Source organism: Theropithecus gelada, chromosome 6, assembly GCF_003255815.1.
Source record: "Theropithecus gelada isolate Dixy chromosome 6, Tgel_1.0, whole genome shotgun sequence".
In the NCBI taxonomy this organism is placed as follows: domain Eukaryota; kingdom Metazoa; phylum Chordata; class Mammalia; order Primates; family Cercopithecidae; genus Theropithecus; species Theropithecus gelada.
The window spans coordinates 86,120,957-86,139,971 of NC_037673.1; the positions used below are offsets into that span (position 1 = coordinate 86,120,957).

At 36.2% G+C, this 19,015-nt stretch overlaps 1 protein-coding gene across 1 annotated transcript in view; it reads left to right on the forward strand.

The window, feature by feature from the left end:
- The window catches only part of ADGRV1 (adhesion G protein-coupled receptor V1), a 596,167-nt gene that overhangs the window by 83,666 nt on the left and 493,486 nt on the right, over positions 1 to 19,015 (forward strand). Inside the window, exons 19-23 of the mRNA XM_025388176.1 lie at positions 526 to 743; positions 1,377 to 2,120; positions 6,091 to 6,464; positions 14,308 to 14,484; positions 18,553 to 18,733. Coding sequence (XP_025243961.1) covers positions 526 to 743; positions 1,377 to 2,120; positions 6,091 to 6,464; positions 14,308 to 14,484; positions 18,553 to 18,733 — 1,694 coding nt within the window. The remainder of the gene's footprint in view (positions 1 to 525; positions 744 to 1,376; positions 2,121 to 6,090; positions 6,465 to 14,307; positions 14,485 to 18,552; positions 18,734 to 19,015) is intronic.

A 19,015-nucleotide genomic window follows, 5' to 3' on the forward strand; every position in this document is an offset into this window, starting at 1 on the left:
TAAAAATTGGTTAAGAATTGAGTAATTTCAAAGTTGGCAGTCTGAATGAGTTGTAAACTTTTTTTATGCTGTTGCCGGTTATCTTAAAAAAAATAACTTTAGCTGGTAAGCAGAAGTTATTCTCCCCACCCTTCTAATTCAAACTTCAATCCTTTTTGAGACTGAGAAACTTGAATTATTGAACATCTTCAGGAACTCTTCTCTCAGATGATATGTGAGTACCCCCACCCTGTACTTTGCTTTTGGAAAACTTTTTCCAACTGTCATTTAGTATTTTTTGATGGAGCTTAGAATTTATCTTTCAGTTTGGATTTTGAAGACAAGACTTTTAAGACTGGTTCTCTTTATTAAAGTTCTACCTCATTCTTCTCTTCCTATGAAATTCTTCATAGCTTGCCTCATAGAACCAGCTGGTTGGTTTATTTAAAGATGATAAATAGTAAAAATATGTTTCCTTGATAACACAGGAAGCTCTCATTAGAGTAAGATTCCCTACTTAAAAATTTTCTTTAATTTATTTTGTAGGATTTTGAGGCACCAAGGATGCTTTGGTAGTGTTTCTGTATCTTGGCAGCTCTTTCAGAATGATTCTGCTTTGCAGCCTGGACAGGAGTTCTATGAAACTTCAGGAACTGTTAACTTCATGGATGGAGAAGAAGCAAAACCAATCATTCTCCATGCTTTTCCAGATAAAATTCCTGAATTCAATGAATTTTATATTCTAAAACTTGTAAACATTTCAGGTACTGTGTTTTTCTGTGTCTTATTTTATTTCCATGTCTTATTTATACTAAACTTTATATTTTATACTTAGATAATTAGAGCCATATACAAAATGCAATTGGTTGAGTATTTGTGTCATGACTATCTGATTTTAAATGTTAAAATACCCTTCTTGATTCAAGTGTTATTCTTAACATTCACTTTTTTGATATCTTAGTTTGGTTCAGTTTTAGGGATGGAGGCCTACATCCATCCTCAAACTTGCAAATAGACTTTCTCCACACCAACTATACTGTCTCCAACAAGATATTAGTGGAAGGTGGGAGGTAAGGATTCATGATAGCTTAAAGCTTGGTCTTTGTGTCATAATTTAAACAATCAATTTTCGCATCACTTTTGGTTTTAAGCACAGAATTAAACCTTTCTAATTCATATACTCTTTTCAGGCTTGACTGATTATCAATAAAATTATGCTGAACCAATATTATTTTATATCCTGCCCCTAAAATGTGGTGAAAGCCACATGGTGACACTACTATTCATTGATAATCAGTAAATTATTTAACCAGAAGTTTGCTAAGCAAATTCTTTTTTCTTTATACTAGAAAGTACTTGAAATTCTAGTTTCTTACTCATAAATTTTCTTATTACAGGTGGATCCCCAGGTCCTGGGGGCCAACTAGCAGAAACCAACCTCCAGGTGACAGTAATGATTCCATTCAATGATGATCCTTTTGGGGTTTTCATCTTGGATCCAGAGTGTTTAGAGAGAGAAGTGGCAGAAGATGTCCTGTCTGAAGATGATATGTCTTACATTACCAACTTCACCATTTTGAGGCAACAGGGTGTATTTGGTGATGTACGACTGGGCTGGGAAATACTGTCCAGTGAGTTCCCTGCTGGTTTGCCACCAATGATAGATTTTTTACTGGTTGGAATTTTCCCCACCACTGTGCATTTACAACAGCACATGCGGCGTCACCATAGTGGAACGGATGCTTTGTACTTCACCGGACTAGAGGGTGCATTTGGGACTGTTAATCCAAAATATCATCCCTTCAGGAATAATACAATTGCCAACTTTACATTCTCAGCTTGGGTAATGCCCAATGCCAATACGAATGGATTCATTATAGCGAAGGATGATGGTAATGGAAGCATCTACTATGGCGTAAAAATTCAAAGTAATGAATCCCATGTGACACTTTCCCTTCATTATAAAACCCTGGGTTCCAATGCTACATACATTGCCAAGGCAACAGTCATGAAATATTTAGAAGAAAGTATGTGGCTTCATCTACTAATTATCCTGGATGATGGCATAATCGAATTCTACCTGGATGGAAATGCAATGCCCAGGGGAATCAAGAGTCTGAAAGGAGAAGCCATTACTGATGGTGAGGGTTATCATTACAACTAGGACACTGAAATTTGAAGTTTGCAAAATTTTTCATTAAAATTTAGATTTTTTAAAAAATGCTAACATGTGTTTGAAAACTCTACTTATGCATTGGTTTAATTTATTTAATCAAAACTGTGTGCCTACCAAGATCATGATCAATTCTGTCCTGAGTGTTACAGAAATGAATCAGAGTTTTGCACTTGAAGAACCTGGAATAGGCACTAGCAGAGAGATGTGTGATATATCATGATACCTTGTAGGAAGAAAGAAAAAAATATGAAAGACAAACATTTGTCCTTCTGTGGGTAGTAGGAGAGATGGGAAGTGATATTCCTGGCAGAGGAATGAGCAAACGAATAGAAATGTGAAACGGCATGCTGTACCTGGGGAACTGCTGCTAGTTCAGTGTTGCTGGAGGTAGAGGGTGGTGGATGTGAAAAGAAAGCAGGAGAGAAAAATCACAGTGAAAAGTGATTGTGGATTTATACTATCAGGAGGTAACTTTGTGAATTCTGTGGAGTGCTTTGAAGAGATAATCTTTGTTGTCTTTAAACTAGATCATATGCTGATTCCTGAAGAAGCACATTTGTGTGTGTGTGCACACAAATACTGGTTATCCGCATTATGGTCACCATTTCCTCTCAGCCCCTCCATCCTATGATTTTGTTCCTTTTTATATCTAGTGGAAGATAGAGTAGAGCTTATATGACTATAGCTTAATAGAGTATTTTTCTCTGAACCTCTTACATTAGTTATTTGGTTTTTTTGTTTGTTTTTTTTTTGTTTTTTTTTCTCCCAGAGTGGGGGAAAAAGATAGGCAATGGAAACATGCACATATCTACCAATTTCAATCCCATGGATTTTGCTTACAAGCACTTTGTGGTATTATCCACTTTTTGGCTGTGTGAATACCTGCAAGTATCTGTTAGCTTTGATTCTTTTGGTGATGGTACTGGTGGTGGAATGAGAATGGAAACGATTGGGGGAAGTGGGAGCTGGTATTTTTTCCTCTGGCTTACTGCAAAGGAACTTGTTATTTTTGTAATTTGCAACTTGGAAAGATAATTTTTAAAGTATATATAAAGTTATTGAACTGTAATGTACTTTATATTATAAAAAATATAAAAGTATGCATATTGTAAGTGTACAGATAAATGAAATTTTTAAAACTTAAATTAATCAGTTTCAGCACTCATGTAATCAGCCTCCAGACCAAGAAACAGAGCATTCCAGAAGCCCCCTTTGACTCTTCTCCAGTTGCTAACTCAGCATCCTTTCTACTGACTATTGGCATTTTTAAGAGCTTAAGATTCGCTCTTCCTGTTTTTAAATTTACATAAATAGAGCTGAACAATATATACACTTGAATGTCCGGCTTCTTTTGCTCAGTATTGTTTGTGAAGTTCATCCATATTTTTGCCGGTTGTAGATATTCATGCTCATTACCATATAGAATTCTCTTACGTTACTGTAACACAATTTGTTTATTAGTGCTACTTTTAATTTCTGTTTGGGTTGTTTTCAGTTCTGTCTATTACATATAGTACTTCTATGGATACTCTTATACATGTTTTTTGATGAACATATGCCTGCCATATGCATTTCTGTTGAGCACATTCCTGGGGATGGAATTGCTGAATGACAGTGTGTGCAAATATTCGGTTTTAGTAGATAATGCCTATCCATTTTCCGAAGTAGTCAAACCTGATTATACTCTTACCTCTAGTGTATGAGAGTTCCACTTCATTAATGCTTAGCTTCTTCCATCTTTACTTTTGGTTTGTAGTGGTATCTCACAGTATCAAAAAAGTGTATTTTTTAAAAAAAAATTCTATGTTCAATATAGAAAGATTGTAAAGTACACATATACAACAAAAATAGAAATCATTTACAATAAAAATCATTTACATTCATTACAAGAATCATTTACTGTCATTCAGAGATAGCCACTATAAACATTAAGCATACTGTTAACATGTTCATATACACACACTATATACATATTTCACAATTTTTCTTCTTTATTGTCAAAACAATACAGGTATATTCCATGAAATTTGAGAAGTACAGAATAGCATTAAGATGCAGAGTGAAAGCTACCATATTCCTTCCATGAACCACTGTAACATACTGGCATTTTTATAACTTTTATTTTCAATGATTTAGCATTGTAACTTTAGTAGTTAACACTACAAGTAGAGAAATAATGATCACGTTTGTTCCAGAGAATTAGTCATAGAAGCAAAGTGCTTAGAATCCTCAAGTTTGTATAGTGTTTTACATTTATAAGGCATTTTCCATACGTTACCTAATTTGTACTTCATAATAATTCAATATATTAAATAGAGGTCAGAGTCAGTAAATAAATTCGCTAGCATCACACAGGCAAGTAATAGAGGAACCAATACCTGAAAATAAGCCTTTAACTCCTAGGTCAATATTCCTTTTAACATATCATAGAAACAAAACCAAAGGAGAAGTGATCATTTCTATATCCTTGACTCCAGATAGTATCCTAACAGTGAGAACCATGATGTGGTTTTGTGAGAATCAGGGGAACTTGAATCATTTTAGTTGCCAGATAATTCAGTAGAAGAGACAACATCGCAGGATTTCCCATCCAAACTGGAGCTCCAGTGAACAGGTGTTTTTGGTTTGCTGGGCAGGAAGGTGTTCTCTGTAGTCGGTATGGGAGCAGTCATGACAGTAACATGCCAGGCACTTGTGACTACCCTGAAAGCCATCTGGGTGGAGATTTGTGAACAGCCTCCGTTGAGGCTATTGACAAGAAATATTGTTTGTACTTTTTTTTTTCCAGAATCTCTGCCAATATCTCATCTTACCTAAAGATCTTACATAAATATCTTAGTTGAGTTATTAGAGTACAAACAAGTAAAGAAAGGAGAACTAGTGGAAACATGAAAAGAGTAGTTATTGAGATATAGTGACACAGTTGGGCTGCATGTTATTATTATTTTAAAAAGTCCGCAAGACTTACATACAATGTTTCTGAGAAGAAATATTTCTATTTCTACATCTATTCTATTAGTTGTTTGGATAGAGAGATGTATTTGTCCTGTAGAAATACTTATTATGAATTCTCACAACTTTTAACTCAATGAGTGTCTTAACATATCAAGCCTTGAAGTTCTTAAATAATAGTATAATACTGAAGTTTAAAAATTGTGATGAGGCTAGGTGTAGTGGCCCTTGCCTGTAATCGCGCCTCAAGTGATCCTCCCATCTAAGCACCTTGGGAGGATTGCTTGAGGCCAGGAGTGTGAGACCAGCCTGGACAACATAGCAAGACCCTGTCTCTTAAAAAAAAAAAAAAGAAATTAAAAAATTAGCCAGGCATGGCAGTGGACTCTTGTAGTAACGTCCTTGCTACTTGTTAGTCTGAGGTGGTTGGATTGCTTGAGCCCAGGAGTTTGAGGTCACAGTGAGCTATTACCATGCCATTGCACTCTAGCCTGGGTAAAAGAGCAAGATCTTGTCTCTGAAGTAAATAAATAAATAACTTAATTAATTAATTAAAATTGTGATGAAATTAAGTCCATTTTTAAATGTGCAAGAGTAAATTTTAAAATATAGAATAAATTTATATCTAAATACACACATGCACATACATGTATACATGTGTATGTATGTGTATGTATATGTTCAGATACTTTTTTCTAGAAATGTTGACAGACTGATATAAGTTACCTTTAAGGATATTATCTAATTTGAAGATAGTTACCAATTCTTTTAGTACAAAATATCATAAATCCTAGTGATTATGGATTCGTTTTTAAAAATCATAATAGAAGATAATATCCAATTTATTGTATACTAGTTACGAAAAAGTTTTATTTATCCAAGAATATCTTTCAGTAAAATTGGCTTACTTTCTGAATCACACTTATAATTTAGGACAGGACACTTGAAGGTATTGTAGCATTTACACTTGTCTCTAATTTCAGGTCCTGGAATACTGAGAATTGGAGCAGGGATAAATGGCAATGACAGATTTACAGGTCTGATGCAGGATGTGAGGTCCTATGAGCGGAAACTGACACTTGAAGAAATTTATGAACTTCATGCCATGCCCGCAAAAAGTGATTTACACCCCGTTTCTGGATATCTGGAGTTCAGACAGGGAGAAACTAACAAATCATTCATTATTTCTGCGAGAGATGACAATGATGAGGAAGGAGAAGAATTATTCATTCTTAAACTAGTCTCTGTATATGGAGGAGCTTGTATTTCTGAAGAAAATACTACTGCAAGATTAATAATACAAAAAAGTGACAATGCAAATGGCTTGTTTGGTTTCACAGGAGCTTGTATACCAGAGGTAAGTAGTGAGCTTGGAGAATTTTGGAGTTAAAAAATTCATTGTAGGTGAATTTGTTTGGGACTCGGCTTTCTTTCGTTTGGTAAGATTGATTGCGCATCTACTCCAAGTCCAGAAGTATGCTAGGCCAGTGATTGCAAATATAAATTACAAAATTCTTACTCTTAGGAGTTCACCCTTTGAATCAACTTAATGAGCCAATAGAAGTAGTAAGTTAGCAAATGAAACTTTAGCAATTCGCCTTAAAGTTAATGCTCTTCAAAGAATGCATGTTTATATTCCACCTATTTATTTTTTGGCTAGTGTTTTGGATGCCATTTAAGTGAGTGAATGAAATAATATATGTTGAAAGCTTGTATGAATAATTGTATTTGCAACTTTATTAAAATATGATTTTTTGAGGTTTTATTTTTTTACACGTGAAATGTACTTGAGTAGTCAGTTATAACTTTCTTCCGTGTTGGGTGTAAATGCCTTTCTTATCAACCATCTTGGCCAGCTTAATTCATTAGGCTGTCTTACTGTCCTTATCAGTTCTTTCCATGTTTTCAAAGATTCGTAATCATCTTGGTTTCCTGTTCAGTAATGTGAGAACTCATGAAACTACTTCCCAGGTGTTGTGTGTGACAGCAACAGCTTGGTGGCCACGAAAGGATGCCAAGGAACAAGAGTCTTTCTTTTTGCAGTTGATTCTAATTGGTTTAGAAGGGTGTATAAGTAAATTGAAATGATTTTTAAAAAATGGATGAGTAGAGTTTGAAAAAAAAAATCTAGGTCATAGGCTCATTCTAGCTTAAACTGGGATGCCTGCCTCTCTGGAGTGTCTTTCTTGCCACTTGAGCCCTTTGGTTTAGTGGCAGTCATAAGAGATCTTCAAATAGTGTGATCTTTTTTTTTTTTTTTTTTCACATCAGAAATAGAATATCCTAGACTAGCAATAGCAAATGTCATACAAATCTAAAACTTGAAAAAGAAAGCTGTTTACATATAGTGGATAATACCTTTAAATAAGTATTCAGCTATCAAAGAATTTTCACATATTGCATTTTATGCACCTTTCTGATAATCCATAATATAGGTGCAATATTAACCAGTGTGATAGTGATATTAACCAGTGTGATTATTTTGTATAATGTGTGTCAACATTTTGAAGATCTGTATAACCAGTAACTAATATTTTTTAAGTAATCAATGCATATTGTTGCAAATCATGCCTGAGTAAAAGACTGTTTCCAAGTACAAGGTAGACCAGTGGATTTTAAAGTACTAGAGTATGTTTCCAAGTTGCAACTAAATGCTAAGAAACTGCCACTTGTCAAATTTTGGATTTTGGTATAATATCAAGGAAAAATACCCATAATTATCTGAAAAGACTAGTAAAATCCTCTTCCTTTTCCTGTTACACACATGTATATATAAGGCTGGATTTTCTTTATACCCTTTAACCAGAGTAAAATATAGAAACAGACAGGCTGGGCGCGGTGGCTCACGCCTGTAATCCCAGCACTTTGGGAGGGTGAGGAGGATGGATCACGAGGTCAGGAGATTGAGACCATCCTGGCTAACACTGTAGTTCTTTCCCATAAAATATGTTGTTTATGTGAGCATAACTTATTATTGCTGTCTTAAAATGAGTTATCAATCAATATTTAAATTTTTTAGTTTTTCATTTGTAATATGGAAAATACCAGCAGATTTTAATGACATCAACAAAAAACTCTCTGGGATTCTCAGTAGTTCTGATGTGTACAGGAGTCCTGAAACTAAAACATTTGAGAACTGCTGGTTTACTCTGTGCTTGTAACTATCTTCAGAGTTTAAATTTTATGATCACTTGCCTCATTTTTAGAAATAAAGACTACAGGCACTTCCATAGATTCTTCTCTATTATGTTGTTGCAATGACATTGACAATTTAACTTTAAAAAAAATTCCTTCAAAATTTCTGAATGCAGTAGAGACCTGTAAAGACTCTGGGCTGGGCACGGTGGCTCACGCCTGTAATTCCAGCATTTTGGGAGGCTGAGGTGGGAGGATCTCTTGAGCTTAGGAGTTTGAGAACAGCCTAGGCAACATAGTGAGACACCCTTGTCTATTTTAAATTGAAATAAAAATTTTAAAAATTTAAAATAGGCCTTCTGAGTTATGTTATGCTTTTACCTTTTCTGTAGGTTAATATGACATAAAGTAATATTAAGGTTAAAATGGTAGCATAGTGAAATCTTAAATAGTGAAAATATGTAGACTATGGCATAGCTTGCTATTTGGCACATTGGAAGAGAAGGTAATTATTCTGTGAATTGTTTTCTACCAACCAGGTACACTATGTCCTGGCAAAGAGCAGGTGGTTAATAAACTATAATTAAAAGAATGAATAAAACCTGTGAAGCCGTTTAGAGTCCTGGTGAGGCATGCCAGATAGTGCTTTGGATTCCCAGTGGGATCTGTGTTGAACAGAAGATGGATTTTGTTAGTTCTATAGCCTACTAACCACATTCTCATGTTTCTTCCCCATATTTCGTTATTCTATATACTTCCTATATTATTTTCTCTCTACCATATTTTAATACTGTTTTTACGTGTCTTGCCAAATTGTATACCACATAATTATAAATTAATGAAGTTGCTTTCATAGTGACTCACAGAACTTGCTAGTCTTATTACTTGCATTATATTTTATATTTATAAACTGTGGCTTTATTTTATATAAAATATATTTTATATTTATAAACTTTGGGAAGATCTTGTGAAAATAAGAATATCATTTCGACTTGGACTGTATTTGTTTTTAAGTGCCTACCATATGCTATGTGAATAGATTCCTTTGGATATAAGTGATATTGGTATAATCCGATATCACCAATCATCACCCATGCATGAAACAAAATTAAAAATTAATTGGATTTGTAGCTTTAATTTTCTATTGCAATAGAGAAGGCCAATTCATGGTTCAGAATACTTTTTCTAAGAAAAGAGATTTCAAAAACTCTTCTTACTGTTTCTGTTTATTATTACTGTTCTGATGATCTGAATATTTGGCAAATTCTTGACTTAAAAGAGGAGACGGTAGTGAGTATTATTTGTTTCTAGTGAGATACTGTGTGGGGATAGTTTGATGATTATTATGGATGTTAGGCCCCTTCCTCTAGTGGCCTAAATGTTTGTTTGTATCATAATTCTAAACTCAATCAGATGAATATTTTAATATTAGAAAAAAGGTTTAGATATTTATTTTCTATGTCTTGTGCGTTTCTGTATTAATAATTACATACTAGAGTCCAGTATTTCTAAAAGTGTTGCCCTTGGATGACCTTGTCAGAAATACCTAATGCTCATTACTGGACATCATTCCTGACTCAGGACCCCATTCCTGGATCACAGTCTCTGGCTGGGGGACAGGGGAAATTTAAGCTGAATTAGAAAATCTGTTTAAATGAAAGTTTTCATATATAGAGTATACACAAAAACAGAGAAGATAAAAGAATGAGTCCCAGTATACTAGCTTCAATAATTATCAGCCTTTTGTCAATGTTGTTTAATCATTTTTGGTTAAAGTACTTTGTTTTTCTTGAGACGGAGTCCCTGTCCCCTAGGCTGGAGTACAGTGGCAGGATCTCGGCTCACTGCAAGCTCCGCCTCCCAGATTCATGCCATTCTCCTGCCTCAGCCTCGTGAGTAGCTGGGACTACAGGCGCCCACCACCACGCCTGGCTAATTTTTTGTATTTTTAGTAGAGACGGAGTTTCACTGTGTTAGCCAGAATGGTCTTGGTCTCCTGACCTCGTGACCGCCTGCCTCAGCCTCTCAAAGTGCTGGGATTACAGGTGTGAGCCACCGTGCCTGGCCGGTTAAAGTATTTTTTTTAAAGCAAACCTTAGGCATTATGTGATTTCTCTATAAATTCAGAAATATTAAAGGTGAATTTGCACTGAGAATCCTGGTGGTTTTTTTAATAGACCCTTGACATTAGAAAGCTCTTTTATAACTTAAAAAGTTTACTTTATTGAACAAAATATTACTTCATTAAATTTTCTATAAAATGTTGATATATAGCATATAACTGTACATTCTTTTATTAGATATGAATAGTGATTTTGTAAAACTGAAAATATTCAGGAAGCTGTAGGTTTTGATGAAGGTTTTAGTAAATAAAAGTATAGTTAGGTAACTTTTCCCTGTAACTTTTGCAAACAAAATCCTCATCTTAGTCCTAAATGCTATCTGGTAATGCTTACTGACTTGATAAAAGTTTAAGTTTGTAAAAGAAACCATCATACATTTCTTAGTATCTCTTTGGATCTATTTAACTCCTGCCTCTTGCTGAAAAGGGAAAAGATTTAATATTTACGTATTAAGATTAATGGTTTATTAATTTAACTCATGAGATGTTATGATCTCCATTTTCAGAAGAGACTGCGAATGCTTGATGAGTGGTAGAATGAGGAAGCTCAGGACTGTTTGACCTTAAAACCATACTCTTTCCGTCACACATTTGCTCATGTACCATTCTGCTAGCATGAAAATCCTGACGTAGATCCCTAAGTGGAAATTAAATCTGATGTTGTATTGACACATGGGTCTCAAGCTGCATCTTCCTCTTCTGTCCAACATCTTAAGGTTGGAGTGCCCCACCTTCAGGACAGTCAGTTCTGCCATGACATGATGGATGGATTCTTAAAAATCATCACACTTTGCCAGATGCATAATGAGAAACACCGAACTTATGGAAAAGATGGGGTTAGGAAAACACTGCTCAAGAACTTGGTCATTGACACTCAAAAAAAATAGGGACCTGATAAAAATGTGCACACTAAGTATTTAATACTTATAAAACACAATAAATATGACATATTAATTTAAAAACTTTAAGTTTATTTGTAGAAGTGGGCATCAGAAGGAGTGCAGCTTGTGTGTCATTGTGAAATGATAGAATGAGCATTATCTAAAATTGGAGGAAAATTATAACACTAGATGTGGTTAAGTGTGGCTAGTAACACAGATGTTGAACTGAGTAGCTGGTAGTTGTTGGAGGTATGTGTTTGAGGTTTGTGGCTTGTTTCAGGTGGGCACAATTTTCTGTGTCCATCACGTTTCTTATGGATGAAATAGCACTTACAAGCAAATGCAAGTTGCAGCTGTTTTCAAATTGTTCCTTAATATGTTATCAATTGCATTGGAACAATTTCATGATTTCAAAATAAGGGTTATAGCAGAATTGAATGTAGTTGGTCCTCTTCTCCTCTCCATCTACACTCCCCCTGTTCTCGCAACTGGTTTTCAAATACCATTTGTATAATTATATATTTATCCACCGATTTTATATGGCTTTAAATATCATTTATATATTGTTAACTTCCAAATTTATGATGTCAAGCTCATCTTTTCTCTAAAATATCAGACCCATTTCTTTAGTTACAACTTGATGCATTTCTAGTATGTTTATTTCATAGACACTTCAAATTAGACATATTTTAAGTCCTTTGGTTCTTACCCAAAACCTGTGTCTGACTCATACAGTAGGAAAGTCAAGCCCATTTCACAGATGCCTGGGCTTCATATGTTGCTACTTGCTGTAAGTGGGCTGATGCCTCTCTAGTGCTCTAATCAGAGGTGTTTCTTAAGGTCAGAGGGCAGAGCCGTAAACCATCCACTTAGCCATTCATCTTTTGTGATTGGAGAAATGGCCTGAAGTATGAAGCTACATTCAACCCTGAGCAGTGTTCGTGGTGTAGTTGATTGGTTAGGTGCTTGGAAGAATCAAGACTAGAGACAAAGATGTTTGGGGAGGAGTCATGTGAATAGATTGCCAGGAGTCAACACTGAATATGAGGGGGTGTTTCCCAAAAGGTTCTTAACCGTGAAATCAGAGTAAGGCACCATTGCATATCGGCCAGACTCTCCTTTGTCACCACAGTGCCATTAACAGCATGATGGCAGGGATGGAGGTTATGCATAGGTCTGACAGCATGAGCTCCCTCTTACCAAGACTAATGTAGCAAGTGGTGGTTGCTGAATGTCCAAACAGTGAGCAGCAGATACCAAAGCTAAGCACTTCTCAATAAACCATTTACTGGTACATTGATCCCAACCAGACTATATTTATCACTTCAAAGGAAACAACAGTTCATTCTTACTGGAGTTAATACTTTAGCTAATGTATTTACTTTAGCCTCCTACTACATCCTAATACAAGCACCATCATCTGAAGGCATAAAGAATGCCAGCTTTAACCACATGGAGACCTGCATCACATGGCCTCAAAAGGACTAATATGAAGGAGGTGTAGCAATGGGTACGTAGTCATAGGACTGATTCACTGGCCTCACCATATACCACGTTACCTGAAGTAACTGGCCTCATACAATTGAATGGCCTGCTGAAGACCTAGCCATGGTGCTGGCTTAAGGACAGCTTCTTGGAAGGTTGAAGTATTGTCCTCCAGGATGCAGTATATGCATTCAATGACTGGTATCTGTTTCTGTGTCCCCAATAACTAGAATACACAGGCTCAGGAAACAGGAGGTAGAAGTGAGACTGACCCCTGTCTCTACTACTTTTAGTGACCTGCTGCCTGAATTTGTTTCCCACTTTAGGCTCCACTGGATTAGAAGTTCTGGTTCTGGCAGTGGGGCTGGGGGAAGAATGTGCCTGCTAGGAGACACCTGAGGGCACCACTGACCTATCACCTGCTTGTTTTGGGCCTCTCATGCCCATGGACCAGCAGGCAAATAAAAGAGTTAGAATGTTGCCCCAGGTGTACTTGATCCTCTTTACCATGAGAACACCTGGGTTGCTGTGCTGCTCAGTGAAACTCAGAGGATTTGCTGGAACGTCTCCTGGTGACTCCACATTCATTGATAACTTTTGACTATTGTCGATTTGTAGACAAATCCCAAATCTGTCCTCTCCAAAATGTCAGCACCAAAATGGCTCTATCTTATGCTGATCAGAGATGCTTATGGTTCCTATGAAAAATACAGAATGACATTCTATATATTAAAACTTGTATTTTTATCTGTATTCATTTTTGGTTCTTTTTTCTCCAAATTATATATTTGCTAACATAAAAATAAAATTGAATTGAGAAGCTGAGGATTTGACAGTAGGAAGGCCTTACTCTAAATGATATTCCAACTGCTTCCACCATAGAGTTTTTAAGAATTATCTTAAGTGTTTAGATAAAAAATTTTCCACTTGAAAAAAACACCTCTAGGTTTATATGGTAAAAACACCAACAAATATATTAAGCATGGCATAAGATACCTTCTTTGATCTGACTGTTGTTCCCATACTAGGCACTTCTCAAGGCTCTCCCTATTTGGCACTTCATGCACCCCTGCCAAAATGATACCACCAAATATACTATATTGCTTCTTATGTCTGTGCCTAGAAAGTTCTCCCTGATGTCATGTTCCTCCCCCTACCCCGAACCCCCACCCTTATTTGGTCTGTCTGTGCTGAGCCCATTATAAAATTGCAAGTTTGTCTTTCTGTTTAGAATTATACTTATCCAGAGAAAGGACTACACATTAAAAAATATTTTGCAACCATACCATATGGCACGGTGGTTGGAACACAGAGACATCAACGAATGAATTACTTGTGCAGTTCAGAGATTAAAATTCTTTTTCCTTTATCTCTATAAAGGAATGGGAGAAAATGAATGATTGTAAATATGTCTTAGCAGTCAAAGTTCATCTGGGGGAATGCACAGGCCTCTTTAGTCCCTTTTAGAGAGGTAGAAAGTTGTAGAATTAAGTTTATGGTAAAAGGATTTCATTAAAGCATTGTAATTTTGTCACTGATTTGAATTGCTGTGCACTTATTAATAATTTACATTTCAGATTGCAGAGGAGGGATCAACCATTTCTTGTGTGGTTGAGAGAACCAGAGGAGCTCTGGATTATGTGCATGTATTTTACACCATCTCACAGATTGAAACTGATGGCATTAATTACCTTGTTGATGACTTTGCTAATGCCAGTGGAACTATCACATTCCTTCCTTGGCAGAGATCAGAGGTAAACCCTACCTTTTTTGTTCCTTTGAAAGCCTCCCGGAAAGCTTTCCCTGACATGTTTGTTCTGTAATTTCTTTGCAGCTTCTTGTTGTGTAAGCAATTTAAAATATTTAGATTGTTAGGTATACATCATGGTATAAAATATTTTTGTATTTATGCGAAAGAAAAATTAATAATTTTGAATAATGTGTGTTTCTGTTTTGTTTATGAATCCCAATATAATAAAAATTGTATAACTGAAAGATGTATTTCTATGGATTTTTTGTTATTACTGATGCACTGGGAACCCACAGAATTCTTTTATTATTATTATTATACTTTAAGTTCTAGGGTACATGTGCACAACGTGGAGGTTTGTTACATATGTATACATGTATCATGTTGGTTTGCCGCATCCATCAACTTGTCATTTATATTAGGTATTTCTCCTAACGCTATCCTACAACAGGCCCCAGTGTGTGATGTTCCCCTCCCTGTGTCCATGTGTTCTCATTGTTAAACTCCCATTTGTGAGTGAGAACATGTGGTGTTTGGCTTTCCGTCCTTGTGATATTTTGCTGAGAATGATGGGAAATCACAGGAATTCTTTTTTTGTTTTTTTTTTTGAGACAGAGTTTCACTCTTGTTGTGCAATGGCATGATCTCGGCTCACTGCAACCTCCGCCTCCTGGGTTCAAGTGATTCTCTTGCCTCAGCCTCCCAAGTAGCTGGGATTACAGGCATGCGCCACCATGCCTGGCTAATTTTGTATTTTCAGTAGAGACGGAGTTTCTCCATGTTTCTCAGGCTGGTCTCAAACTCCCGACCTCAAGTGATCCGCCCGCCTCGGCCTCCCAAAGTGCTGGGATTACGGGTGTGAGCCACCGCGCCCAGCCCAGAATTCTTTTTTTTTTTTTTTTTTTTTTTTTGAGACGGTGTCTCGCTCTGTAGCCCAGGCTGGAGTGCAGTGGCCGGATCTCAGCTCACTGCAAGCTCCGCCTCCCGGGTTCATGCCATTCTCCTGCCTCAGCCTCCCGAGTAGCTGGGACTACAGGCGCCCGCCATCTCGCCCGGCTATTTTTTGTATTTCTTAGTAGAGACGGGGTTTCACTGTGTTCGCCAGGATGGTCTCGATCTGCTGACCTCGTGATCCGCCCATCTCGGCCTCCCAAAGTGCTGGGATTACAGGCTTGAGCCACCGCGCCCGGCCCAGAATTCTTAATGGTAGTCTTCTAATCAGCCAGTGAGAAATTCTTATAATTGTAATCTCGTTTTATTTGCATTAAACTTGGAGAGATGAGGGTTTTTTAAATATATATTTCAAGAGTAAAGGTGACCTCAGTTTCATAAAAAAAAAACTTTCCATGAACAAGAGTCACATGTCTGAATATATACTCCATAAATAAATGATACTTTTTATAAGTGAGATTGGGATGAGGCTTTCTCCTGTATCAGAATATTTAAGTATTGATTATGTTGGAATATGCATGTCAATATAATTTTTACATTAAAATATAAATCTCTCATAAGTCATCAGGGATACATAGCAAACTAAGTTAAGGTTTGTAAATAATAAGTAATTTTTGAGGACACTTTTGAGGGATTTAGAAGTTAGTTGGATTAAAAAAAATTGAGGGAAAGTTTAAAATGTTAAGATCTAAAGAATAAAAGCTAAGGAAAAGTGACCAAATTTCTATAATTTGGTGGAATAAGGAAGCAAATTAAATAGTGTAACAGCAAAAGTTCCTTGATACTAGTCTGCGGACAGGCCCATGATAAAGGTTTTACTAGTACTTTACCATTGTTTTAAAAATTAAATTTATATACATTTTGAAAGAGATACGAGTTAATCAAATTTAGTAATTAAAACAGTTCTAAATGTTCCAGTCGAGTATCATATAAAGTATTTTGACTGGACATGGTGGTGTGCACCTGTAGCGTAAACTACTTGGGGGCTGAGGTGGAAGGATAACTTGGTCCTGGGAGGTTGAGGCTGCAGTGAGCTGTGATCAAACCAGTGCACTCCAACCTGGGAAACAGAGCCAGACCTTGTCTCATATATATTTGATTACCTAAGTTAACAATTTCTTTTTCCCTTAGTTCATGAATTCTATGATTTAGGTAGTACATGTTATTTTTGCGCTTCTCTGAGCACATGTGTCATGTATTACTCCTTAATTTAAAATACGATTAAAATGTACATTAAAAGCCAAATTTAAGTTTGAACTCAGATCTAGTGAATCAAAATCTCTAGAAAAAGAACATTAAAAAAAAAAAAAAAAAAAAAAAACCTCTCCAGGTGTTTTTAGGACCAATGATTAGTATTCTGGAGACTATATTTGGATTTAGAGTTTGTTTTCAGACAGTTGTCACTCTTTTCTGGGAGAAACCAGGAAGTCACCATTCTTACTTACATAGCCTCTCTATTTCTTACTCTCCATGTTAAGTGCCTCATCAGGCCTGCATCTTCTCTCTCTAGACAAATTTCAAATCTAACAATTTTTCCACATCTCTTTTGTTACTGTATTAGTTCAGAATTTTATCATTTCTGGTCAGTCACCTCCTAACTTATCCTCTTGCATCCTTTTTTGTTTTGTGCACTCTGTTTATTCTGCCATGGTACTTATTCTAAAGCAGAATGCTAATTTGGTCAGTCCTCTGCTTATGATTCTTCAATTTATCTCCACTTTCTATGGAATGAAGTCCAAGTGCTTTATGATAGCATAAAAGATCCCTATGATTTGGCTCCTGATTATTCATTCAGCCTCATGTTTTCCTCTTGACTGGTGATCTGATTGCAGATGCCGTGTTCTTTCATGTCTCCTTGCCTTTGTCAGTATTGTGTCTTTTGTTTGGAGTGTCCTTTCCCATTATTATTTACAACTGTAAGTGATCAATCAGAATTTGCTTCAAACACATCTGCTGTAAAACCTTACCAGGTAGAATTAGTTTCTTCATCACTTTATTTTGTACAGAACTCTATCATGATATTTTCGCATTGGGTTTTAAGTGATTTCCTATAGACCTGTCTCCTGTGATACATCAGGAGTGGGGTCTAACCCCAGCATACTGCATATGTCGAAACATGTTTGTTTGATTAATAAAGAAAGGAGAAATTGTTTTTTCACTTTAAATTTTGAGTTAAATTTTGTAGAGCATGGCTGAGTTATTCCTATTCCTTTTATAACCTTTTTTGGATTAATTGCTTGTGCTGGACTCCTAAGGCCTATTATGAATCTACTTTCTAAAATACTGCTCCTGAGCACGTCAGGCGCTCCTTAGGCAGACACTAGACACAGGTACATTGCCCTTGCTTCTTATCCTATCACATCTCATCATAGAACTTGCAGTTTCTTAATTGGGAAGTCTCTACCTGATGTTGGTAATACCATGGTCTTTGGTACAAAAAATATATGATATTATATTGGTAAATCAACGTATCATATATGATGTGATATTGATACATGTATAGGCTACTGTCAGAAAATGCTACTGCTCAGCACCTGCCTTAGTCTGTTGGGACTGTTATAACAACATACCTTAGACTGAGTAACTTATAAAGAACAAAAAGTTACTGCTCACAGTTTTGGAGACTGGGAAGTCTGAGAGCAGGGTGCCTGTAGATTCTGTGTCTGGTGAGGGCTTACTCTGCTTCAAAGATATGGTGCCTTCTCAATATGCCCTCCTCACGGTGGAAGGGGCGAACAAGCTCCCTCAACACTAATTCGTTCATGAGGGCTCTATCCTCAAGCCCTCAACACCTCCTGAAAACCCCACCTTTTAATAACACTACTTAGGGGATTAGATTTTAACATGGGAATTTGGGGGGCGGGAGGACAAGACATTCAGACTATAGCAGCACCCATTATTTTAAAGGAATTAATCTCTTCAGACTTCTCTTTCTCTGTATATGTTTGTATACACACATATGCACACACACATACAATGTTTTAATGTTTAAATTTATGCAGAAATAAGTCTTAAGTGGTAACTTCATTTAAATATAATTTAGTTGCCTTTTGAATTTTCTTCTGGTAAGTAATTTCTAAATGCCTCATTGCTTAGTGCCTCTGGATATTTATATTTATAGGTTCTGAATATATATGTCCTTGATGATGATATTCCTGAACTTAATGAGTATTTCCGTGTGACGTTGGTTTCTGCAATTCCTGGAGATGGGAAGCTAGGCTCAACTCCTACCAGTGGTGCAAGCATAGATCCTGCAAAGGAAACGACCGATATCACCATCAAAGCTAGTGATCATCCATATGGTAACCTGCTCCTTTTGCAAGAAAAATCTTCTCTTCTCTGGGTGTACTTAGTTTTGTTAAGAACTTCTTAAGGCACTTTTTGCAAATGATAGAAGTAGAATGCCTTCGACCTCCTGATTTCTAAACTCTTTAACTTGTATGCTGCCATTTTGAGGGACATTGTTTATGAGAGAATATATAAAGGTCAGTTTCCATACTTCAATAGTGTATTTTGAAAAGTTTTTGCCCAATTATTAAAATGGAACAAATTATTTCTGTTCATAGCTATCAAATTTCTTTATT